We start from the raw sequence: 27566 nt of genomic DNA, 5'->3' as shown, positions 1-27566 counted from the left end.
GCATATTGGCAGGGGCCAGAGGAAAGAAGTAGAGGAAACAAAATAATTAGTCTGGTCATTTGTTATTTCTGAAAAAGAAGTCCCAGGCAACTTTGACATCAGACATTTTCCCTAAGAAATTTGCCCTTGAAACTCGTCTGGCCTTAAATCATGGTTGTTAAGAATAAGCCACGATTAAAAATATACCTGCCATATAAATCTGACTGCCAATCCCTTACCCCACCCCCATATCTGCTGGGGTGGGGTGGGGGCCACTATATTCTATCTGAATGGTTTTCTGTTTTTTAAGTTTTGTAGGCATATTTTGTTCCAATCCCAAAACAACAGCCTTAGTCTCTTTTGGAGCGATTCAGTATCTGCCACGATTTGTGTAACAGAACTCACCTCTCTCTGATACTAGCTCTGCAAATAGGATGATACTAACCAGAATTCATTCGCTGGGCAAATATTTTAGAGTAGCCCCTGGGGATCAGGTCCTGGGCTAAGCCCTGAGGATATGAAGAGAAAGACACAGTCCTTGCTCTCCATAAGCCTGGACTAGTCATTGCAACCATATTACAAGGAGCGGCAACCGTTTTCCTAATAAGAACCTTCTGCTGCTGGACGAGTGAATAGTTAGGACATTCCGAATGGAGTATATGCTCCAATTCCCTACTACCCAGGAAGTGTTCTAGACCAAATTATGTTCAGACGATGAGGCTACAAAACTTTCATAACTGCATCCACGGTCATGTTTTTACAACTCTTCTGAAGCTGTTATTTCTTTATAAGTTGCACTCCCCTTGTCACCACCTATGGGACACATGAGTAGGTAATTGGTCACTCACGACTACGGGTTATGCAGAAGTTGGTGAAAGCAATATTTAAGGCCGAAGCCCTAAGCCACCTGTTCTTGTAGATTCCAAACCACTTGAGGCCACCCCTTCCGAAGACCACCCAAACTCACCCTTTCCTGTAGCTCCCATTACACCATGAATGTAATTAACCACTAATTAATTAACCCCAGATTCGTATGCAGCCAGTGGGAAGTATTCAAGAACTCAGGCCATAACACACCATCAACATGTATTATCAACTCACAACTAAGCTTTTTTATAGTGAAATTATGTTATTTTTTTTTTCCCTTGTGGGTCACCATATCTTTGGCTGTATTTCTAGAAAGCTGGTTAAAATCTACATCTGGTAGCCTGGAGTAAATTTTGCGCTTGAAAAGATGATAAAGGCATGCATGAGATCCTGCTGATGGTCCAACCTCTCTCTTTTCTAAGGAACCAGCCATGAGATCTTACCAGAGAACCCCTGTTGCTTTATGAGACCTCCAAGTGAGAAATACCACGGTTCTCCTCCACATAGCAGGACAAAAATTCTAGACCCAGTCCAGTTCTGTGCTGCATTAACCCCAGTTCCCTGTCCATTGAGTGTCACTATGGTGTGTGAAGATGTAATGGCTTGCTTTGGTGTCTGCATGTTCTTTCAATGAACTTAACGAATGTGTACCCAGAACATGAGCCATGTTCGCTCCCGCATGCATCATCACCTACTTTCAATTAAATTACAAGGCCAGAGTCACCACTGAGCAAGACTTGCCAAGTTTCTAAATGTTCTGTAATTCCAACAAAAGCATACCAATCATACATTTTGCTTTTTAAAATTTTCAGATTAAACGAGGGGTTGGCAATATAGTTTGTCAGCCAAATTTGACTGGCCAGCTATTTGTATTAATCAAGGTTTCATGGGAACACAGCCAGCCCCATTGCCTTATGTATCCTCTAGGGCTGCTTTTGTGTCATAACTGCAGAGTTGAATCTATATGACAGACACTATCTGGGCCATAGCAGCTAAAATATTTACTATCTTTTACAGAAAATGTTTGCTATCCCCTGGTACAAACCCTTACATTATCCACAACACGGAATACTTAGTCTTCAACTCTACCCCAGAAAAATATTTTATCTATGTGCCTTATCAAAATCCCAAGAAAGAAAAATTATGAAGGGTGTCCAATCCATGCACTTCCCCAGGTATTCTAGCCATAGACTCATATGGACGTATATGTGACCTGAATCAACTTACTTTTGACTGACTACTCATGACAAGAATGGGTTTATTAAATTGCATTTTTGTTTCATATCCTCCCTTTCCTTGCAGGGTCTACAGGGTACTGCCTTATAAAACCCACTTTTGCAGTCACTCTAGGAATATTCTTGGAGACTGTACAAAATTCCACATGAGACATTTCCTTAAGAGCCAAGTGTTAGAAAGCCTCTCCTTCCCTGAGGAACTGGTATTTTTTTGTCTCTCTAACAATAATAACTAACCATAGTTCCCTTTTCAATATGGCTGCCAGAACACTTAATGCCAAATTTGAGGTTCAGCCCAAGCAGATCCTTATGACTTGCATAGCTATGAATTTTTCTTCTGTTCTTGACTCTACTCTTATTTATGTTTTTCCCCAGTCTTGATTTCTGTTTCTTATTTATATCCTAACAACTTCATTATGCATGTTTTTGCTGCCACAAATCCTCCTGAAGAAACAAGGCCCAGCTAAAAATGAATAAAACAAGTTCCCATCTCAGCCTTAACCCTAAAGTGTTGGAATTGCTGAAATAGGTCTTTGGGTCCTTCATAAAGCTTATAAGCTCTGGTAGGGCAAAGCCTTATGTCCCTTGTTCACCATTTATCCCCACAGCCCAGGACAATGGCTGGCACACAGTAGGCCCTTTGCAAACACTTCAGTGAATGTCACTGCATGTTTGAGAACTGGAGTGAGCACCACAGGAGTGCCTCCTTCCATGCTTAAGGAGGGCTCACAGGACAAATTAAAACACTTAGGTTCTCCATCAGTGAACTGGGGTAAACATATTTACCTTGAAGGGTAGTCGTGAGTGATGCTGTATCTACTCATCCTTCATTTTTTTTTTCTTTCTCATCCTTCATTTTTAAGGCAAGCGTCCGTTTTAGCTAAAAACAATGGAGCTGAACCATGATAGGTTCCTGTCCCCACTTGTGTGATGTTAGACAAATCATAAGCCCATCCATCGGTTGCAAAATTTGCTGCACACTGGAATCGGCTGGGTTCTTTCAAAAATATTGCTATCTGGCTCTTACCCCAGACACTGTAATTTAATTTGAATAGGTTATGACTTGGGCACTGGGATTGCAAAAGCTCTCCAGGTGATCCTACTGTGTAGCCAAATGAGGACAGCCCAGTAGTAGCCACTTTTGTCTGGGTCACCTGCCTCACGGATCAAGTGACTGGCTATAGTACATGTCAGTCTTAAGGAAGATCTCTTTAAGATCTCAGGTTTCACCCGTATACTCCCGTAGGACTGGAATCTCAGGAGGACCACAACATGGTGAGAGAGTGCTAAGAAAACATCTTGCGGCTGTGTCCTGAAAGCCTCCTCCTAATGCCTTGCCAATAGCAGAACCATTACAAGAATCTCCCCTTGAGCCATCTGACACTAAGAACTTTTAGCACAATCTCCTCAGGGATTCCTCAAGCAACAGTGAAGGAATCCATGCCACCTCTGTAGTTACAGCAACAACAGAGGCCAGAATGTCCAGGATAACATAATAGCCACAAACTCGAAGAAGGGGAAGAGATGCTGTCTTCCATGCTAAGATCATGCTAATTATGGAGCGGGGTATCAAAGGGGCACTGTCAGTGCCAGCCTAGCATTTTCTTCCCATTGAATGCCTGTAGTTGTATGCCTCAGTGACAAGAGGAGGGTTTTGCCCACCCTAGCTTTGTCCCAGCACTGTTAAAGGGCCATGCTTTCTTGCAGGTTTCTCCACCCCCAAATCCTCCAATGTGCTTCCATGTATCACTAGAGCTTTTGTTTTTCTCCCCACATTTGCCCCTCTCTGGTTGGCTGCTCATGGAGAGTCAGTTTGGAAATGATAAAGGGCTGGAATTCTGGCTCAGCTTATCAGCTGGTGGTCTTGAGCAAGTCACTTTAACCTCTGTAAGTCTTAGTTTCCTAAAAAGGGATGAAAAACAATGCAGCCTGGCTCCCTGGGTTGTTGTGGACATCAGATCAGAGAATATATGTGAAGAGTGCTTTGAAAATTATAAATCAGTCTATAAATACCATTCTTATGTTAAGCTTTTAATGAAAATGATACTATGCTCTTAGTCATCCAGCCTTCCAGATTTTGCAGAAGTTTGCCAAATAAAGCTTGAATAGTGATGGTTTATGGCACATTTATTTTTAAATTAGGCAGAATTAAGATTAATTTTATTTTAAGGACTATGCCATGTTCTCTGAAATCACTACTAAACTCACGGATCTGTTACATTTATCTTCTCCATCCCTCCCACTGAACTGGCTTCTTGGACCATAAAATGTCCGTTCTAAGTTGATCTATTTAGACCATTAGGGTCCTGAAGGAAGGACCTCAGAATCATCCAGGCCACTTCCTCCCTTCACTGGAAAGAAAGGGGAAGTTAAAAACTGGTCAAGAGAGGAGCCAGAACTTTAGGTCTTATGACCCCAGGCTTATACTTTTAGGTTGAACCATATGAGACTGCTGAGAGTCACACAACGCTTCTCGTGACATATTTGAACAGTATCTCATATGTTTTCTATGGTCCCCCAAACGAGCACAGAGCCTTACGTAGAGCAGGTATCTGATAAATGTTGGATAAATAAGTGTTGGGTCTTGTTTTTTTTTTTAAACCCTTGTGTAAATCAATGCAGGGAAATCTGCAAGTTGCTAAATACACACAGAGCTGCCAGATGTTTGTTTGGAGACTATAGGACATGTTGCAGCCAGGCGGGGAAGGAGGAACTGTACATTACCAAGAGTTATTTGGCAGCATCCGACCCAGTCAAATACGGACGTAGGATGAGTTCCAGGGGAACACAGCACATGGCCCTGAAAGCTAGTACAATGTCACATATACTGTTAGTTGGCCACACCAGGCATGTGAACCTGGAGACAAGACCGGCGTGGGAGAGACTCTTAAGCTTAACTCACATGTTATCTCCCCTGGGAGATCCCAAAGATTTATCTGGAGAATTTCAAGGTGAAAATACTGCTGTGTAACATCTGAACCATATTTTGTAGAAGAAAGCATGCAGCTTCCAAAGCAGAAGATTTGGATTGGACAGAGCACTCTCTCCATGAAAAAAAATGAACTAGAATTACCCATTTTTCTTTGTTGAAGTCATAGAGCTAGCTGCAAGCATGAGTTCAAAAGGGGTTGAGCAGGGCAGCAGCTAGTCCATACTGTGCCCTCATAGAGATTACAAACAGGAAAACAAATTAGAGAAAAGTATCTTTCCTCTGGGCTGGCCTGGACTTCACCTGCTCCTCCCCCATGAGGCCAGGAGCCTTTGTGCAGTGCACTGACTGTTCACCACCAACCCAGCTCTCTTGGAGACCAATAATTGCAAATAATTATTTGGGGGAAATCAAGGCCAAATGACTTCCTAAGTGCTCGTTTAAAACACCCGCCCAGCAAAAACCACATTAGGTGATGAGAGCACTGCGTGGAGAGAGAAGACTTAAAAATTATCCATTCCAACTATCAAATTTGGAACAATGGAACTAGGTCACACATGTTCCATTTCCCTTCGTCTTTGGCCAAAATGGCTGCTGATCCCTGTTCACTCAACACCAGCCCCAGTTCTGGGATATTTTGGAATCAGACATACTTTACCCAGACAACAGGGGTAGCTTCCTCCCTCAGTTCCTGTGATAGTCCACGGATTTTTCCTTTAATATTTATGTTTCCTGGTGACAGTCACCCTCCTGACTACACACAGAATTAGTAGTTCAGTAGGAAGTAACTATGATGTCATTTATTCCAGAATGCTCAGATTCTTGTCACACATCTTAGCAGGATTCAACTACCAGCATTTTGGAAGATAGTCCCAAAGCAATCAACTTATGGCAGGGGAAGGTGCTTCATCATAACAAAACTCCAATGAACGAGAAGCAAAGGAGTAAGAACTTCCTAACTAATTAGAAACACTGTCTCCCTCTCCTTATTTCCTAATCAGCCAATATGTCCTTAAGAGCCAATGAGTACGTGTTTGGTCTTTGGAAGACAAATAGACAAAATCACAGGAAAAGTAGCTATTATTAAAAAAAAAAATTTAATACATGGTTTTCTTTTTTTAAAAGATGTATTTATTTATTTATTTAAGAGAGAAAGAGAATCCACACAGACTCCCCATCGAGTGCAGAGCCTGACGCGGGGCTTGATCCCAGGACCCTGAGATCGTAACCTGAACTGAAATTAATAGTCAGATGCTTAACTGACTGAGCCACCCAGCTGCCGCTAATACATGGTTTTCAAGGTATCCTACCAAAAGGCCCAGTTGTATTTATTTAGCACAACTGCAATGTTGTAGAATGAACACCGAAGTAGAGAATTCTAAGTATTTTAACATCCCGGTGAGAACGCTATTGCCTATAGGAAATCCCAGTTCTTTATCTGGAAAGCCAAACAATGGTTTAGCTACATTAGATTAAAGAAAGGCCTTTAGTCTGACAAGATGGTTTACCCTGGGCCAGTTCCCACTCATTCTTCAGGGCACAGCTTAAATATCACCTCCTCAGAGCCCTACTTGAGGTGAGCTCCCCCTGCTATGCACTCCCAAATAAGTTCTTTCTCTGTAATACTGTTCAATAAACCCTATAGTGATTACAAGTTTAATGTCAGTTTGTCTTCCCTGCTAGACTGTTCTGTATGCTGGTGTGTCCCCAGCGCCCAGCAAGCCCGACTGGCATATAGTAGGTGTTTGGTTAATATTCAGTGAATGGATGAAGGCATGAAGGAATCACACTTCCACTATCTTCACTGTATTGTACTAAATACAATACTAAAGGAATATATATTTATTACGAGGATATTTTTTTTCAACATCACAACTTGCAACAGAAAAAGGATTTTCTCACAGTATACATGCAATGACAACACCTCACTACCTAAACATTTCTGTCACTCAACAGAGGAGGGCTATTTGTAAGTACTAACTTGCATATTCAACTAAACTCCATAGGTGGGATAATCAGCATGACTGAGATGATTTTTTTTTTTTAATCTTTGCGAGAGAGAGAGAGCATGAGCAGGGGAGAGCAGCAGAGGGAGAGGGAGAAGCAGGCTCCCCACTGAGCAGGGAGCCCGATGCAGGACTCGATCCCAGGACCGCGAGATCATGACCTGAGCTGAAGGCAGACGCTTAACCAACTGAGCCACCCAGGCGCCCGAGATGATTTTTTTAATTCCACTTTGGGATGCACAAACCACACTCCAGCAAGTGGCATAGTACAGAGATAAGTTGTTCACAACAGTCTCTCACTTGGTTCATTGATTAGAATGTGATGAAAGTTGAAGGTTGACCAGCTAACTCTAAATAGAGAACTCAGTCCTTGGCCCCTAGAGTCTCCAGCTAACACCAATCCGTTGTCTTCGTGTGATGCCCCCAGAAACGAGGCCATGATAAGTTTCTCTCTCTCTGCTGACCAAGGGTAATAGCACTGCAATATACATTAAAGCACCAAAGGCCAGGCTAAAATGTGATTTCAAGATTGCCGATTTACTTGCTTCATTATTTCTAAATATTGAAATTAAAAAATGCAGACACCTTCCTGCATGTTAAAATAACAACTCTAAAAGCGAATTGACTTTGCAATCAGTCTTCAAAGTGTGCTTTTTCTCTGAACTAATTTCAAATGGTTCTTTTTTCCAGGTTGAGGACAACATCAAAATGTTTCCACACAGCCTGCATAACTTGAAGAGGTATTAATAAGCTGAGCGTTAGCCTGACATAATCAAATTGGATTTGGTTTTCCACATCAGCTAACTGGTATGCTTTTATTTACATCAGGTTTTTTAATATCAGCTGAACTGTTACCGGCAAATGACTTCAGCACTGGTGGAATTTTATTATTTTTGATCTTCTTAAATAGAAATACAGGCATGGGACGGATGAGGAGAGACTCAGTTCCTTACATTTTGCTCCTGGCATCAAGGTTTCTCTCTTCAAAGCTAATTTTCAAAATACAGGTCATGGTTCTGGATCGATGCCCACCCTAGTAATAATATGCCATCAATTGATGCTGGCACCATCTGTCATATTGTCCATTTTTCACACCACCAGGATTGGAGGATTCCTTCTGTCAGAGCTGGAAGAGTCTCATAACCACGAAGCACTGAGTGGGGACTCCGGGAGATTTCAGCTACAAGGAGGAGATGGGGAGGATAATGGTAAGAGGTAATCTGGTGCTGATGATATTCCTTGGGTTGTTGATGGTTAAGGAAGAGAGAGAGTGCCTGGCACTATGGGAAATCTTGATGTTTGTACAAGGACCTCATCCTTGAGGAAAGAGTGGGCCACCCGTCAAGCCTTAAGGAGCTACCCACCTTTCCCTCATCTTTCCCATCTCTTTACAAGGCATTATTGCCAACTAATTCAAGGGGCATTAAATAATGCCCCTTGAATTAGTTGGCAACTGGGTCAAACTGCTCCCTGCCCTCATAGGAGCTACTGGTTTATCTTTCCCACTCATATTTGAAGAATCCATTATCATTCATTCGTGTGACTAGATTTTACCTGAAAATAAACAGTGACATACCCTTATGGGACAAGAGAGGATGAGCTGCAGATGGAACCATACCTCATTAAATTGTTATTTCTAAATCAGAGTTCCTCGTGGGTCCCGCTTAATGGAGGACACACATCAGCTTTCCTCTTGGCACTCAACATCACAAAAATATCAGCCACTTGGAGGCAGCCACAGTAAGTTCCATGAGACCTGGATAGGCCACGGGAAGCCAGTGGGGTCCCTGGGAATTCAAGTCAGGGGTTTAATACTTCAGGAGTTTCCTTCTTGCTCCTTAAATGACCCCCACAGGGTCTCACAGGCAGGACAGACTTTGCTGAACATTTCCACAGCAGTGAAGTAGATAGGGGGCAGGGCTTGTCACTAGAACAGGATTTTAATTTCATTTTGGATGGAGGAGCATTTCTTTATCTCTAGAGATATATGTGAAACCACTTTTTTTTTCCATAGTCCCTTTCCTGACTCTAACCCCAAATCAAGGACAAAAAGGAGACTGAGCTGCCTTAAAAAAACCTTTTTCTTTCTGCACCAAGTGGGATGGAGGGGATGAGGGAGGGGCGGACTTAGGGAAGGCAGAGAAATGTGACTTTGAATCAATTCATAGATGACTCAGAAACTGAGGAGGCCTTCCCATGTCTTCACATGACACCCTGCAAAGTTGTATTCTGTTCAGTGTTGTTTTCCCTGCTTTTCTCATCATATATGGCTCATTAAATATCAAAATCCTTCTTTCCCAAGGATGCTCTTTTAACATAACTTCTTTTAGTTAACCATTTATTAGTGGTTATTACGTATCAGGACTTCATATGTATTATCAGATTCTCCCAAGGGCTGTATGCGGTAGCCACAATGATTATTCCTATTTTCACAGATAAGGAAAGGCACAGGGAGGTTGAGTAACTTCCTAAGATCACCCAGCAAGGAGACGGCAGAGCTGATTCAAACCCAAGACTTGCTGATCTCAAGGCTGTACACTTGAACGCCACTCACACCCTTTCCTCAAACTGATATGCAGTCAAGTTGAGGATTCTGGCAAGGCGGAAGCAACTGGTATTTCTTGAATATCAAATGGATACCAGCCACTGTGCCTGGGGCTTTATAGGACTTTCTCCTCACACCTTCTCTATAACCCTATATGATAATTATTACCAACATGCCATCTGCCCGCCCCAACAAGTTGAGAAAAGAGGAATTAAGTAATATGCCCAAAGTCACCAATCAAGGCAGTGACAAAGCCAGCCCTCAAATCTATGTCTGCTTGACTCCAACATAATACAACACTGGAGAAGCCGTAGCAATCGGCTTCCCACAGCAAACAGAGATGCTGCATTATAATGTTTCCTTTGGGTTTTGCTAGGCAAGGCATACTTTGTTTGTCCTTATAGGTCAAGTCTCTTCCACCTTAATTTTAAAATAATATATAATTTAGTAGATTATTTTAAATTACAGTATTCTCTAACCAAAAAGACAGATAATAACAAAGGTTGGCAAAAGCGTACAGAAACTGGAACCTCACATACTGCTGGGGGGGGGACGGAAAGCAGTACAATTGCTTCTGAAGACCATACGGCTGTTTCTTGGAAGGTTAGACCTAGAGTCACCATTTGACCTAGCAATTCCACTCCTAGCTACACAGCCACGATAACAGAAACTCTATGTTTGCACAAAAGCTTTACGTGAATATTCACAGCAGCACTATTCATAATAGTCAAAGAGTGGAAACAGCTCGGGGCACCTGGGTGGCTCAGTCAGTTAAGCGGCCAACTCTTGGTTTCCGCTCAGGTCATGATCTCAGGGTCCTGGGATGGAGCCCCGTGTAGGGTTCCATGCTCAGTGGGGAGCCTGCTTCAGGATTATCTCTCTCCCTCTCCCTTTGTCCCTACCCCCACTTGTGGATGCTCTCTTTCTCTAAGATAAATGCATCTTAAAAAAAAAAGTGGAAACAGCCCAAATGTCCATCAGCTGAAGAATGGACAAACAACATGTGGTCTATCCACACAACGGGACATTATTTGCCAATAAGAAAGAATGAAATACTGATACATGGTACCACATTGATGAACCCTAGAAACACTCTGCTTAGTGAAAGAAGCCAGTCACAAAAGACGACATAGTGTATGGTCCCATTTATGTGAAATATCCAGAATAGGCAAATCCAGAGAGACAGAAGGTAGGTCAGGGATTGCCAGGGTTGGAAATGGAGATTATCGCTCACAAGTACAAGTTGCTTTTGGGGGTGACAAAAATGTTCTACAACTGATTGTGGTAATGATGGTACAATTGTATAAATATACTACAAACCACTGAATTCTACACCTGACGTGGGTAAATTGGATGGTGTGAGAATGATATCTCGATAAAGCTGTTATACATTTATATTAAAAAAACTGCTCCAGGGGTGCCTGGGTGGCTCAGTCAGTTAAGTGTCCAATTCATGAGTTCAGCTCAGGTCATGATTTCAGGGTCATGAGATCGAGCCCCACGTTGGGCTCCATGCTGGGCTTAAGATTCTCTCTCTCTCTGCCCCTCGGCTCCCCTTCTCCCTCTCTAAAACAAACAAACAAACAAAACCCCATAATGTCCCATGACAAAAACCAATTACTATGCATTTAGTGGGCTCTCCAGAAATATCTATTGAATGAATGTGCCAAAGTGCTTTATGGCTATTTAAAAATAATACATGTTCATTTAAATTCAAATATGTCTTTTAGGAGTAGATAGATGGTGCTTGCTTTGCAACAATGTCACATGAAGTGTGCCCAGACTCAACCATCCCTGGAACCAAGTGCTGATGACTTCTGACTTCTCAGGGGGCGCTGAGATGTGGGCCTCGGTGGTGGAAGTTTACCAACAGCCCCACAATGCAGGAACTCTCCCTCTGTGCCAACAGGACCAATTGCAAGAACCATACATGACTCGCTGACAATGAGGATGCCGCTGAGTGTTAACTGCCTCCCCAAATCCTCAGTGAGCCAAACCCAGAGCAGCGGAGAAGCTCCAGGGTGACTCAGGACCACCAGCTAATAAACTGTCACTTGGGTCTTAGAATCTGGGAAAATGAACAACAATCTTCCTTTGTTGCTAAAGAAACTCCCCAGAGCAGCTCCTGATAGCATTTACTATTTATGGCCACATGTGAGCTAATATGAAAGGGTATGGAAAGAAAAAAATAATAAGTTCCAGAGTAAAAATGGAAACCAATATTGAGGGTTGCAGGGGAGGGGACGTGGAATAAATAGATGTCTGAACTTGAGATCTAGCTGTGGAGTTAGCCTGATGTGAACTGTTAAAAGAGCCAAGAAAAAAAGGATACGAATGATGAGTGCATTGGGGAAGAAACAAGGTAGAGTATTAGTGGATTTAACAACAAAACAAATTAGCTCAACAGACAAGCTTCTCAGGAGCAGACAGAGTCCAGAACCCAGCACTGACTAGATAATCTTTTCAAGGAATGGTTTTCAAGCCTTCCCCACCAGGGAACAAAAACCTCCCAAGAATAATTTAGAAAGCACATATTTTATGAGCCTTGGATTTACAAAATGTTTGTTCTGATGTTCCTTTACAAAATGGAAGTAGGAATATGGTACAGAGTTGAAAAAGATTCATCTGCGGCATCGAGGCTCTGAGATGCCACGTGCTGAGCTCCCGACTTCACATCTCCAAAATTCACTAGTGTTATTTTGGAAAGGATTCAATCTCATCTACAAAAAAGCATCCTCGTGGGAAACAAAACGCAACTACCAAAAACGTAGTGTGTACTCCCTGTGTAAAGGATCGCTGGGAGCTTTTGTGTCTTTTGTTTCATTGCCTTTCTAAAACAGCTCTGTGAGATAGATGTGCTACAAATGAGGAAGGAACTGTGGCTCAAGGAAATCAGGCATCTTTCCTGAAGTCAAATAACTGGTAAGTGGGGCAGGGAGAGGATGTGCTTCTGAGTCTTCAAACTTCTTTTTTTTTTAACTTTTTAAAAAAGATTATTTATTATTTGAGAGAGAGAGAGAGAGAGCACAAGCAGGCAGGCAGAGGGAGAAGCAGACTCCTGACGCAGGGCTCAATCCCAGGACCCTGGGATCATGACCTGAGCCAAAGGCAGATGCTTAACCAACTGAGCCACCCAGGCACGCCCTGGCTCTTCAAACTTCTTAACCACTCTTATATCAACGACCCTACACCTTCCCAAAATAAAGCAGTCATCAATTTGTCCAGCCATGGAAGGCTTTCTAGAATGAAAGACTAATGACATTCTGACTGAGGTGAAAGACCATCATGAAACTCAGCAGACCAGAGGGAGAATACCAAGAAAGTAATAGGAGGGCTCCGGGCTTTAGAACATCTACAAGTCGGGGACCCCAAGAGAAAGACTATGTGTAAAATATTAGTCAAAATAAAAAGATCAGTAACTACCATTACATCTAGTCCCTGGAATCCTACAGCTTCTGATGTATTTTGTTGTCTGTTCTTGGTGAAGAGTGTACCAGAAGATAAGAATCTGGGGATTTTAGAATGGAACTTTTCTTAACATTACTCAGTGTCTTATTTGAACTGTAAATGTTGAAATGTGCTCCTAGAGTGGTCAGTTTTTGCCACAGCCAATAAACACACAAACTGAGAAGAAAAAATACTTGTAGTAGCTTTCAACTTTTCTTACACAATTCGCAAAGATGAGACCATGACAAAAGTTGTTGATTTTGCCACTGACCTTTTGTAATCATTCTCCACCATAAATCTTCCTTTTGGGTTTTGTGGGACAAATTTTCCCACTGTTTCTTCTCCTACAAACCCATCTGGGTACGCTCCTATCATTCTCAATGACATACAGTCATAAAAGGGGAAACACACCTGCACTTGACAGGGGTGCCAAGGAAAAGCAGTATCTTGCCCTGGGAACCTTTTCTGAATCTGCAATGAGCCCTCAGGCTGCAGACATTTCAGAAGGAAATATTGGGTGTCTATCTATGTGCCATATTAGCCTGTCAGTTACAAGCAGAAAGAATACTGGACAGACAGGACGCTGTGTTCAAATGCACCCTCTGCCATGAATTAACTAGGTAGGTAACCCTCACCAAGGGCTTTCTTCTCTCCTGGCTGCAGGCTCTCGTATGTCTAATGAAGCACTCAGAGCAGAGCAGCCCTACAGAACTCTCCAGCCGTCAGACACTTTGGCCCCTGGCTTTGCCCATTCTGGTGATTTCCTAGCAAGTACCTGTTTCTTGGTCACCGTGCCATCCACGGGGTCCACATATTCAAAGCAGTCTGTTTTTGCCACACTGTAGACGTGGTTTCCCACGGCGAACTGCTGGCCGATGAAGGACTTGTCCGTGACCAGGGCCTCCAGGTCCCTCATGATGTAATATGTTGTCTTGGGCTCTAGCCCCTCATAGTCAAACCTGGTGAGGGAAGGCAGGACACAGGGTGAAGACAAACCTAATCAGAGACCCAGCAACGGGGTAGACCTCTCAAGGTCATCTAATCACTGGTTTTGTTTTCCTGGAAGAATGGCACAGAAAAGCTCCCCAACTGGTCCCCACGCTCTTCTACCTGGCCCATATAACCCAGGCCCTATACAGGAGCCTGAGTGATGTTGTAAAAATCACATCAAGTCATGTCCTTTCTTTTAAATCCCTCCCCAAGTGCCCATCACATTGAGAACAAGACTGTAGCCATAGGCCATAAGGTGCTGTGGGATCCGACCCCATCCACCCCCTTGACTTTGTCCCACTCTCGCCCTTGTTCCCGTGCTCCAGCCATAGGGGCTTCCTTTCCAGTGCCCAGAGACACTTTGCCCTGTCCTGCCTTTCGGCCTTTGCCGTTGCTGTCTGTTCCCTCAACCTGGTATATTCTTCCCCCGACCATTCGAATACCTGACACATTCTCCTCCATCACTTTTCCAACTTAGTGTCACCTCCAGAAAGTGACCTTCTCCGACCATCCATTCAAGATACTTCCCTCTATCTCTCCCTCTCTCACATCACTGTTGATATTTTCTTGTAGTAATCATCCCGATCTGTATTGACTTGGTGTATTTGTTTACTTATTTCTTATCTGCTTTTGCCCACACGAACCACAAGCTCCAGGAGGGCAGAGACCTTATCTGTTTTGTTCTCTGCTGCTTCTAGTAAGTGTCTGTCAAGCAGTGGGATGAAAGATGGGAGGAAGAGAAGGGAGGGAGGAAGGAAGGAGAGAGAGGAAATCAAGGGAGGTGAAGAGAGAAGGAGGAAGGGACATCAACGTACCATAAAACTCTCTTGGAAACTTGGAAGAAATACCACAATTGTTCCATTAAAAAAAAGTCCTCCTAGCCAAGAACATCAAATGTAACAATGGGGCTGGGAGGTGAATAGGAAAAAAAAGACTAAAAATAACACCTATCTCATTTGTTGTTGTAGGGTTTAAATACCATAATGCATATCAAGTAGTTGGCCCAATGCCAGACACCGTTGCTTAAAACTATTAATTTATTTTATTCTTAGTCACTACCATAAGGAAACCGTAGAGTCTTCCCCAGTGTCAGATAGTCTTGACCAAAACCAAATGGCACACCCAAGGGGGTCTGTTTAAGAAGGAAGCCCTCAAGGGGCAGCTGTGCCCACATGGCTCTGATGGGATCTCACACTGTACTCTGTGTGACACAGGAACAAGATGTGAGTTCCCAGCCAGCTGAAAGAAGGAAGACTTGAATCACTGTTACTTTTTCTTCACCCAAGATCTTTTAAGACTTTGAGTAAACATCGGGGTTTTAGCCAAAATGGAAAACATGGAATGATGCCATTTCTAGCAGTGGGTCCCCTGTCCCTGTATCTCCGTCTTGTAATCTCTCCCTCCTACACAGATGTGCCCTCCCCAGCCTCAGAAACAAAACAACTGGGAACTGTCTCAGAACATTCTCAGCAGTGGATGTGTTCTAAGCCTAAATTCTGTTTAAAGATAGCATTCTGGGGGAAGATCAAGACCCAACCAAGCAGAGAGGGGCAGGAGGATGAGATAGAGGGTTTATTAGGATACCAAGGGGCACTGAAAGAGATTCAGAGGTTGAGAAAATCCACTAAGGGGACAGTTCACATTCGGTCTATGACTGAGGTGGTCATACCAGCCTGCCCAAATGCTCATCTTCATACACAAGCAGACTCTGGGACGGCCCCCCCTTCGCTACCGCAAACCACCCCCTCTGACCACCACAACACTTTCAAGGGAGGAAATCTTTCAATGGAGAGTACCTTCTGGGGTCCACTCACACAAGGAAAATCATCTGGGTTCCCAGACACAACTTCAGGCTCAGAAATAAGTCAAACAAAACTGTAATTATCTCCTCCCCACCAAAAAGAACAGGCTAGAAGTCATTTTATTCCACAAGGATCTCTCAACCTATATCTGCTGGAGGCTGGGAAAAAAAAGTGTTTACCTTTCATCCTACCTATTCCCTCCTCCCTTTTTCTTTATCTCTGGGATCTCTTTGGACAGAAATCTGAAACATAAGTCAATGTTCTACAAGAATTTAAATCTCCATTGCATTATATTCTCTAATATGGTATTTGTTATGAAAAATGTAATTATCATGTAAGCTCTTGGCCACACAAAAAAAAATGAACTATATTAGAAATACACTTATCATAACACCACGTCTTCAAAACACTGGCAGAAAGCTAGATAATCATTGCACAAATTATGAGGAACACATCCCTAACTCAAAGTGATCTCACTAAGCCAGAGGTTGGCAATCATAACATATTTTATCAGGTTGGACTTTTTTGGAACGGCTTCGTGCAATAGAAAGTTTTGTTGTGCCAGTTACTTCCCTGGTATGCCAAAAAGGCCCACAAGAATCAGGATATTTTGGCACTAGTTAGAAATACTAGTAAGTAGGGGCACCTGGGTGGCTCAGTCATTGAGCGTCTGCCTTTGGCTCAGGTCATGATCCCAGGTTCCTGGGATCGAGCCCCGCATCGGTCTCCCTGCTCAGCCAGGAGCCTGCTTCTCCCTCTTCCTCTGCTGCTCCCCCTACTTGTGCTCTCCCTCTGTCAAATAAATAAATAAAATCTTTAAAAAAATAACTACTAGTAAGTAAAACAAATGCCCACCTGCCTTGAGAATATTTTATGATACAAGGAATCATTTGAGGGGCGCCTGGGTGGCTCAGTCGGTTAAGCATCTGCCTTGGGCTCAGGTCATGATCCCAGGGTCCTAGGATCGAGCCCCGCATCGGGCTCCCTGCTCAGTGGGGAGCTTGCTTCTCCCTCTCCCACTCCCCCTGCTTATGTTCCCTTTCTCCCTGTCTCTCTCTGTCTGTCAAATAAATAAATAAAATCTTTAAAAGAAAAAAAAAAAAAAAGGAATCATTTGAGGTGGTTTTCAGGCAGTTAACAACCTCTGCCTTCTTGACTAAACCGGAGAAAAGACTATTAGGGCACTGTCAACATTTCCCAGAGCACTGCAATCTTTTTGACAGTAATGAATCCTATCACGGGCTTTCTTATTCTCTGATATTTATCTAAGTAAACGACTTCTTAAGAGAAGAAACAATCACCTTATAAGGGAAGTCTAAGGCTTTCTTTCTGTTCCTTAGGCTCTTAAAACATAACCAAACACCCAAAGTAGTTAACTATTCATAAACAAAGCAAAGGAGCCACAATTTCTGTTTTCCAAACAGAGAGAGTCTCTGAGGATACCCAAGGATTCCGTTGCCAGATCCCCAGGTTCTCCACAGTTAACATCCTTGCCTATCACTGCTCCCCAAGACCATGGCTTGGTACCAGGAACACAAACCTATCATATCTAGGTACACATATCTAGCAGGCAACCAGGCAGCCAAAAGACTCTGCCCCCTCACTTATTTCAAAAACAGGAAAGTGATATAGAGCCCCCCAACCCTGAGCTCTTAGCCACTGGCCTTTGCCCTTCCTCCCTCCCAGGGTAACAGTTCCCTCTTCTGTATCTCCTTTCATAGGGACAACACTTTAGCAAAAGGTGGGGCTCCTGAACCATATGGCCCCTTCAGAGGGCACCTTAGACATTGCTGGACCGTTAGCAGGCAAGTAAGACAGAGGGAAGGAGAGGATTACAAAAGCAGTCCGACCTGTCACAGCTTTGCCTCTGCCTCCCTCCCTTGATAATTATGGGTGGAGAACTAACAAGGAGAGCCCCCGATTGGACTATAAAACTGTCATGGGCACTAAAGGACTTTCAAGGTTCCGCAGTTCAGAGTCCCCCTTGGAATGGCTGCCCACCTTATAGGCATGGATGAAAAGATCACAGAGGAATGTCACCAGGGGAGGGGAAATTTATGCCTTCCAGTTTGGAGGTCCTTGACAGGACCTCCAAACACCTATCAGGGGCTCCAGCCCCTGTGTTCCTCAGACCGTCCTGAAAGCTGCCTCCTTCTTAAGGTTCTAGCCCACCACTTTCCTTTAAGAGCAGTTCCCCAGGGTCCCTACCCTTCTCACCTGCAATAATAGTGGCGGCCAAATTTGGCCCAGTGATCTCGGACGATTTCCTCCACACTCTGCTTCCGGGCAGCCAATATGGAAAGCCAGACCAAGACAGCCCAGAGGCCATCTTTTTCCCGGAGGTGATCGGAGCCTAAGGAAGAAAGAAGTATTCTGCTGAGGAATTGTTCCTAGGGGAAAAGTAAAAGCTAAATGAACTATGAAGACCAGTTAGCAATTGAATGTTGAAATGGTTGGATATATTTATCCATCGTGATAAATACATGTCCCATCATATACTTGCATTTCCAAAAAAAAAACCCAACTGAAATTCAAATAACATAAAATAACATCAAAAAATAAAATACAATCCTGGAAGTTGTGGAAAGTACCAAAGAGCCAAGGTGACATCACATTTGCCCAACGCCATCATTCATTCATTCAGTAATTTGGTGATCCTTACAATATACCAAACACTGGTCTAGGTGCTAGGGATACAGCAGGGAACAAGACAGCTCTTTATTCATAAGCTTGAATTCAAGTAGGTAGGGACAGGCAATGGAAAAGTAGATGAGAGAACAAGATGCATTAAATAAGGACAAGGGCTATGCAAAAAATTCACGGAGTATGACAGCAGCAAAAACTCTATTACTTAGAGTGTAGTGTAATTTATCTACAGGAGGGTTAGTGGTGGCTTTCCCAAAAGATATGCTCACCCAGATCCTGTGAATGTGACCTTATTTGGGGAAACAGTCTTGCCAACAGAATTAAGGACCTTGAGATGAGATCATCCTGGGTTATCCAGGTGGACCTTAAATCCAATGACAAGTGTTTTTCGAAGGAGAGGAGAAGACACAGAGAGGAGAAATACAAAGGAGCAGGCTATGTAAAGAACTTCTCAAACTCAACACCCAAAAAACAAATAATCAAGTCAAAAAATGGTCAGAAGACATGAACAGACTCTTCTCCAAAAAAGACATACAAATGGCTAACAGACACATGAAAAAATGTTCAACATCATTAGCCATCAGGGGAATTCAAATCAAAACCACATTGAGATACCACCTTACACCAAAATTAGAATGGCAAAAATTGACAAGGCAAGAAACAACAAATGTTGGAGAGGTTGTGGAGAAAGGGGAACCCTCTTACACTGTTGGTGGGAATGCAAGTTGGTACAGCCACTTTGGAAAACAGTGTGGAGTTTCCTCAAAAAGTTAAAAATAGAGCTGCCCTATGACCCAGCAATTGCACTACTGGGTATTTACTCTGAAGATAGAGATGTAGGGAAAAGAAGGGCCACATGCACTGCAGCAGTCCACAATAGCGAAGCTGTGGAAGGAGCCGAGATACCCTTCAACAGACGAGTGGATAAAGAAGATGTGGTCCATATATACAATGGAATATTACTCAGCCATCAGAAAGGATGAATATCCAACTTTTGCATCGACATGGATGGAACTGGAGGGGATTATGCTAAGTGAAATAAGACAAACAGAGAAAGACAATTATCATATGGTTTCACTTATTTGTGGAACATAAGGAATAGCATGGAGGACATTAGGAGAAGGAAGGAAAAAATGAAGGGTAGGGGAATCAGAGGCGGAGATGAACCATGAGAGACTATGACTCCGGGAATCAAACTGAGGGTTTTAGAGGGGAGGGGGGTGGGGGGATGGGTGAGCCCGGTGATGAGTATTAAGGAGGGCACATATTGCATGGAGCAATGGGTGATATACGCAAACAATGAATCATGGAACATTACATCAAAAACTAATGATGTGGGGCGCCTGGGTGGCTCAGTTGGTTAAGCGACTGCCTTCGGCTCAGGTCATGATCCTGGAGTCCCGGGATCGAGTCCCGCATCGGGCTCCCTGCTCAGCCGGGAGTCTGCTTCTCCCTCTGACCCTCCTCCCTCTTGTGCTCTCTGTCTCTAATTCTCTCTCGCAAATAAATAAATAAAATCTTTAAAAAAAAAAAAAAAAAAAAAAAAACTAATGATGTGCTGTTGGGTGACTAACATAACATAATAAAAAAAATTATAAAAAAAAAAGAGAGATTGGAATTATGCTGCCACCAGGGAGGGAACATATGGAGCCACCTGAAGTTGAAAGAGGCAAGGAAATATTCTCCCCTAGAGCCTTCAGAGGAAGGATGACCCTGCCAACACCTTGATTTTGGACTTCTGGCATCCAGGACTATGAGAGAATAAATTTCTGTTGTTTTAAGCCACTCAGTTTATGGTAATATGTTATGGCAGCCTCAGGAAATGAATATAGGTCGTCAGATCACGATGACATCTGAGCTGACACATGAGAAGGAGTTGGCCACTCTGAGATGTGGGGACAAAGTTTTCCAAGCCAAGGGACAGCAACCACAAAGTTCCCGATGCAGGAATAACCTGGGAAACTGGGAAGCCTAATCCTACAGCTACTCCATAGAAGGAGAGGCAGTTCATATCATGGCATTCACACAAATGACGAATGCCAGCTGAACAGGTAGGTTTCTGAGCAAAAAAGAACCAGAAGGAAGTGCAAGAGGCCCACTTAAGCACCTGTCTATTGCCAACTCTAAGCTCTCTCCAAAATGAATAGAGCCCTGAATACAAGGCACATGTAGCAGCGTAAGGAACATGGTGTAACGGGAAAAGCATGGGAAGGCTTTGGAATGAGGGTTTGAAACCAAACTCCTGCTACTTCCCACATGTGTGAGAAGTTGTTGCAAAGTTATTAACCTTTCCGAGCCTCAACTTCTCATCTGTAAAATGAGGATACCGTCACCAATCTTGTGGAGTTGTCCTACCAATTTAATCAAGTCCAGAGGGCAGGCTCTTGAGTCAGTTTCCTCATGTTCAAGTGCTGGCTCAACCACTTCCCTTTGTGTGACTGGCTGTTCTCATCTACAGCATAGGGACAACGATGACTCCCACCCCACAGAGTTACTGTCAGGGTGAAGTGATTACACATGCCTAGGTATTTAGAGCACTGACTGGGATGTCACAAGTGATTGTTGTTGCTGTTAATCTTATCATTGGTAATTCACACAATGCACCAACATGGTGCTAATTCCTTAAGACACACTTTAAGGCAGATTGTTCTCAGTTATTCATATAATGTTATCCTCTGACACTAGCAATAACCATATCGTAAGAAAGGGGACTGGGACCAGGGGCTGGACCATCGCTTCTTGCAATAGAGCAATGAGAATGGACAAGAGCACTCTTCAGTTTCAGGGCTATGAAACATACATAGAAAATCAAAAAGGGAGACCCGATGTCACAAAGCTATTTAAACCTTGGAAATGGGATGAATAATACTTTAGTTAAGTTCAACATTTTTGACAACTTCTCAATGAAGCTATGAGTCATTTGCTCTTGTCACATTTATGGTGTTAAGTGTTACATGCTTTTCCTCAAAAAGGAAACATACAACCTTGAGAGAGCAGTGAAGATATTTAAAAGGGAAAACAATCAGTTTTTGGTTCTTCCTCTGTGCTGATCAATGATCTGGTGATGACACTTTTAGACATCTGGTTGCCACTGCCTCTAGGTTGAGAGGACCCCAGGCATTAATCATCACACCAGGGGTGACGCTCATCTTATCCAGCGAGCTCTTCACACTGCTACAAAAATGGAAGAAGTTTGGAAGATGCTGGGCTGGCTCCATGGCTAAATGCCAAAAAAACAAGTCTAGGAAACCCTGCCCGAGGGGATAATTTCAAAACCTTTTGTCCTTTTATAGCTGAGAAATCACTTTTATTTACTGGCTAGAGAAAAATACTCTTCTGTTTTAAAACATGGGCTTCACATACCTTTGCATTTCCAGCTGGATTACATTACCTGGAGATAGAACCATTAGATGCTATTAACTCTGTGAAATAAGATGTCATAATTTAGTGGTAGAAGAGACGTAAGTTCTTTTAGCAGGACTTAAAAAAAAAAAATCTCGCCCTTTGTCGCCAACTTCACAGTAGATTGTGAGTTGGCTTTGGATATATTTGCCTACAAGTTAAACATCTGCCAAAATTCATAAGGGCCCATAATGATCTAATAAAATTGTGCTCTTTACAGCTTTCTGAGGTGGGGATAGAGACACTGATGATGTTGCATTTACACGTTTCCCCTGGATGCTCATAGTATGCTTTGGAGAGGGTTTGGGGGATACAACCTTCTTTTTAATAATTCTTTAAAGCAAATGAACTATAATGCCATATCAGTGATAGGTAAATTAAACAAGAAATGCAGAAAACACAAAGGTATAAAATGGTTTTCTGAAACCCCACCATAAACAGTAAAAACAGAGGGGAGAGCTGTTCACATTATATATTACATGGCTAATACACTTCATGTTTATAAATATTTTATGAGTCAATGAGAAAGAAAAAACCCCAATAGAAAACTGTGCAGAACGGCACAAATGAGCAATTTTTCAAGAGAAAAATATTAATAGTTAAAAACATTGGAACAAATGTTCAGTCTCACTGTGGTCAAATCCATAAAATGGGATAATATTTGGAGACTGCCAAATTAGCAAAGGTCAGTTAGGGGAAGAAGAATACCAGTACCAGTAAGTATTAGTATAAATGTGTACAGTTTGATAGCATAATTTGGCAAAAATAATCAATAGTCTTAAAGTATCACCCAGCTTTGGACCCAGCTATTCTATTTTTTTTAACCTTTACCAAAACAACATTTACTAAAATAGCTAAGAGAAGAGAGGAAAATTGGAAAAATAAATGCTAATCGTTAAACATCAGGATAATTGTGGAAAATCCATCCAAAAGCTTGTCTAGATGTTTTCATAAATGGAACAAATCAGTTTACCAAGGAAGTATATTCAGTATACTTTTATAGCAAAAGATATGTAGATATGTATATATATGTGTGCACAGGTAAACAACAGGAGGACCACCTAACCACTAACAATAGTTAGCTCTGAAATGGTAGAATCACAGGTGTTTTCTTCTTCTTCTGCCCTATTTCCAGAAGAAACATGTGTTTTTTCATTATAAGACATTTTCGGTGGTGGGTAGAAATTCACATTTGAAGCCATTCATTTCCATTTACCAAAGAGCTAGTTGGGATATTAAAGGGATCGCTACCACTTATGAACAGGTGATAAACTTTGAACCTATCAATCATCCCATTTCTTCCTCTGAGTAACAGCTTTTTAGAGCATAGAGACTGAATATGACCCCCCCCCCCGGCCCCCCCCGGGGTCTCACAAGTCTTGAGATTAGAATCAGGAATGTCCTGTAAGGTTTTAGTAACTCACAGGAGTTGAGGATGGGGAAGGTGTGCAGCTGAGCTGTCAACATTGGCCTTGGGGGCGGCTGGGGAAGCTCATTGTGTAGCCTACCTTTAGCTTCACAGCAAAATGGAATGAAAAGTACGGGGAGTCCCCTATACTCCCTATCCTCACACAAATACAACTTCCCCCACTATCAACATTCCCCAGCAGAGTGGGACATTTGTTATAACTGTTGAACCTACACTGACACATGATTATCACCCGAAGTCCATAGTTTATGCTAGGGTTCACTCTTGGTGTACAGTCAATGACTTGGACAAATATGGCAAACTACTAATATTTTTGCCATCTTCATAGTTATGCCTTTTCCAGACTACCATATAGTTGGACTCACACAGTATGGAATCTTTGCAGTCTGGCTTCTTTCACTTAGTAATATGCATTTAAGGTTCCTCCATGAATTTTCATGGCTTGATAGCTCATTTCTTTTTAGCATTGAATAATACCAGTACAATTTTTGAAGCTTGCTTCCTCTGGTACCCTGGCCACCTGGTTGGGGACCTTGCCAGGAGCTTTTAGCCATATTCTCAAAGCCCAAAAGTACCCTTCACCTTGCCTTCCTTCATCCAGGCCAGCCCAGCCTAAAGCCTAGAGAAGCTGCCATTCCCACCCGGATACCAGAAAGAGGGCACTCAGCTCTTTCCCACCATGACTCCAGCAAAAATAGGTACAAAAAAGAGGGTCAATTTTTTTTCTCATCAGAAATATCCCTATCTTCCCCTCCACCCAAATTCGGCTTTGAATTTTCTCAAGTTTTAAAACCATATGACTTTCAGCTAGGAAGTACACCAGTAAGTTTAGTGGCCTCATGAAAGATAAGGGGGAAATAAAGAGCGTACTCAGTCTCAAAGGGATTTTCTTCGAATGGAAATCCCAGCATGGGCAAATCAACTCAATAAAACATGACACAAGTTCTTAACAGATCAAGTCATCTCAGCTGAGACTCAGATCAGGAACATCTGAACTTGTCAATTAGGAAAATAGACATTATTGTGCACCTTTTGCAGGGCCCAAGCTGGAACAGGGGTTATGATTCTCAATCCAGGCTGTGCATTAGAATCGCCTAAAGAACTTATAAAAAATACCAAATACCAATGCACAGGCCTCATTCCTGACCATTAAAATGAGATTTTTTTGGCAATGGGGAACGGGCATCGGTATTTTTTTTTAAAGTTCCTCAAGTGATTCTCATGGGCAGCGGGGGTTAAGGGCCACTGCTTTCGGAGAAGAATAATCAAAATAGGTCCATGTTAGGGGCAGATTGCTTAGGAGTAGCAAATTAGGCCTCTTCCTCTTTTTGTCCAAATTTGGTGCTAAATGAAAGTGGCCTCTGGTCTCTAGTTCAGTGGATGCCACAGGCCCTGCTTGGGGTGGGTAGCTCTTGCTGGAACCAGCATCAGGATTATGGTCTCTCCCTGCCCTTTTTGTCTGGAAAGCTTGCGAGGGTTTTGCCAACTTTGGGGTAACCAACTCGTCCCAGTTTGCCTGGGACCTTCCCGATTATAGCAGCAAATGTCCCACCCCCCAGAAAACCTCTCAGTCCCCGGCATCCCAGGATCGGTGGTCATCTAAAAAGAAGGGCTGCTCACTCCAGTCAGTCCCTGATGGTTTTTAGGATTCGTGCATGTTCAGCACATATGGTAGCATCACCATTCCCGGAACCAGAAGTGACAGGAGGTATATGCACTTGCTCTCGGGGGAGGATTACAAAGTGAGATAAATTCCATTCTTAGAAGGATAACAGCAAGGTACCAGACACTAGACTCAGTATCTCATACACCCGTTGTATTCCTTTATCCAATTTACACAACAGCATAGCTCCTTTTTACAAAGAAGAGACTATAGTTAGACCATTTGTATGAGGTCACACAGCAATGAAGTGGTGAAAACAAGATTCAAACCTGGGCAGTTTGGCTCTGACACAGATGGACTTCGTTACTACCAGCAAGCCCAGGAACCACGGTGGTCCTTGGGGGCTGCAGGACGACAGAGAAAATGCCCCAGGTGACCGGAGCCAAGGCAACCCTCCTGAAGATGGGGGTCACAAATGCGCACTTCTTCCTTCGCACACAAGACGGTCAGGAAAAGTTGCTGATTTCCCTTTGCTTCTCTTCTCAGATCAATTCATCCTTCCATTTACAAACGCAGTTTCCACTAGTTGGCGGTGAAATTCTCCCCGTCCTCTTTTCATCCACTCAAGACAAGGATTTGTCTTTTTTATAATAGTAGAGTTAGAAGGGAAAATTGGGAGACACCCATTGCAGGTGATTCTGAGATTTGAAAACATGCTATAGAATTGTGACAGGTTGGTTTTGGAGTTTTGTTTCTTCATGTCTCAAATCGCTTACGTTCAGCTTTTTAAATCTTGCCAAAAAGCAAGGCTCATGGAAAAATCGCCACTTTTCCATGCTTACAAATAAATGCTTTTTAAAAACAAATGCCCTAAAATTTTCATCAACTGGAGAACAAATTTATTCTGTATATAAGCAGGTCAGGATATATATATCCTGTGTATAAGAGCCAGCTGTCAGCTCAGAAAGGTAGGATGGCAGTAACTGACCAAAGTAGCTCATCCAGGGCTGTGGTCAACATGAATCCCAATGAATAATACTATGTGGCAATAAATTTCATGATGATAATGATTATGATGATGATGACGATGATCATGATGAAAGTGTTTGACACAAATATCCTGCAGGGCATTTGGCTAATATCCTGACCATGGCAACACCCAATAAGCTCCATGAGGGAAAGGACTGTGTCTGAAATTACTCATCACTCTCTCCTGGCCCTGGCTCATAGAAGGTGTGCAGTAAATATTCGTTGAGTGAATAAATTAATGACTGAGCGAAACTTTAGTATGTAGCTTGATTTAATTTACTGGATTCACTCCTCACTAAAAGTAGCTAGATAGCGAGAAGCCACCTGGAATGTTACATTGAAAAAAAATGTTACAGATCATCCCACTGAATATTCATCTTATAAATGAGGAAACTGAGGCCCAGAGAAGTGAAGCAATCTGCGTAAGGTGGTCCAACCACATAGAGGGGGAGTCAAGATTGGAGCCAGATCTGTCAACTCCTGGTCCGGTGCTGTTCACATGACACCCATTCTCCCAAGTCCCCCGGCGTACACTCCATCCCCATCTGAAAGCGTAACCACAGAGGAGGAAATGACCCTTCTTCCTGGCCTGAACCGGGGGCAGTAGGGTGCTGGGGAGCCAGTGAGATTGGGTTTGAATCCTGACTCTGCCAGTGTTACCTAGACCATTGGCTTGACCTTCTTCCCTAAGCCTCAATGACTTTATCTGGAAAATGAGGGGCCCTTATGGTCCCTAATTCACTTCATTGTGGAGAAGTCTCTGTGAAATAATGTATAGGAGGCCCTAAGCATGGTATCTATCACTGAGGAGGTACTCAATAAATCAGACGTATTAGCACGATTTCATTAACACGTGCCCCAAGGCAGTCAAGCCATCCACCCCGGAGGAGGTGAGAGCATTAAAAATATGGTGGCCAGCCAGCTGACATAACTCTCCCTTGTGAGCACAACAGCATAGGAAGATAAGGGACAGTGGGACCTCCTAACTCTTATGTCCCACCCTGTTTCTTTGTCACCAGCACTGACGAAAACAACACGACTCCCTGAGAACTGCCCCTTGACAGGTCATAAGCTGAACTGGAAGTCATTCTGGTGGTTTACGGTCTGCACTACAAGGCTGAGGACCTGTCACTCCATAGTCATTACACTTTGTTCTCATGGGGTCATCTAGCAACTAGTAGAGAGCAGGTGGGGAAGCCTCCAAGCACCATTTTAGGAGCTGCATCTTAAATACCAAGGGATGGGCCCCCTTGTTAGAAGTCCCTTAGTAGACACTGTGGACAAAGAAACCCTTAGCTACGGACCGTGACTTCCCAGGATTCTCGGTCCCAGAGTGCCCTGGTAAGTGTGGACACAGCCTCCGAGGCCCACTCCTTTGTTTCTGCTCCACACTCAGGCATCACATTCACCCTCCCTCGCCACTTTTCAACAGCCTGGGGGATGAACTGAAGGGTCAATGTGACTGGAACCGGGGAGACCCCAAGAACAGGATTTTATGTGATGGAGACATTCTTCCCACTCCAGGTGGAGCTCTGTGTCCCAGCACAAGGGTAGAGAGTTTGTGCAGGGTCCAGAAGGGAGTTTTGGTTTTCGGTCTTTACGAGGAGGCTGTTGGGGATGTCAATCATGGCGCCTCGGCGCTCTGGCCTAGCTTAGA

The 27566-nt window shown here is 43.1% G+C and overlaps 1 protein-coding gene across 1 annotated transcript in view; it reads right to left on the bottom strand.

Annotated features, from left to right (window-relative positions):
- The window catches only part of PGM5 (phosphoglucomutase 5), a 200328-nt gene that overhangs the window by 35697 nt on the left and 137065 nt on the right, over nucleotides 1-27566 (bottom strand). The window contains exons 8-9 of the mRNA XM_021694328.1: nucleotides 18018-18153; nucleotides 13784-13967 (exon numbers count right to left, since the gene is read on the bottom strand). Coding sequence (XP_021550003.1) covers nucleotides 13784-13967; nucleotides 18018-18153 — 320 coding nt within the window. The remainder of the gene's footprint in view (nucleotides 1-13783; nucleotides 13968-18017; nucleotides 18154-27566) is intronic.

Source organism: Neomonachus schauinslandi, chromosome 13 (genome assembly GCF_002201575.2).
Source record: "Neomonachus schauinslandi chromosome 13, ASM220157v2, whole genome shotgun sequence".
NCBI lineage: Eukaryota > Metazoa > Chordata > Mammalia > Carnivora > Phocidae > Neomonachus > Neomonachus schauinslandi.
This window is presented reverse-complemented; position numbering and strand designations above follow the sequence as displayed.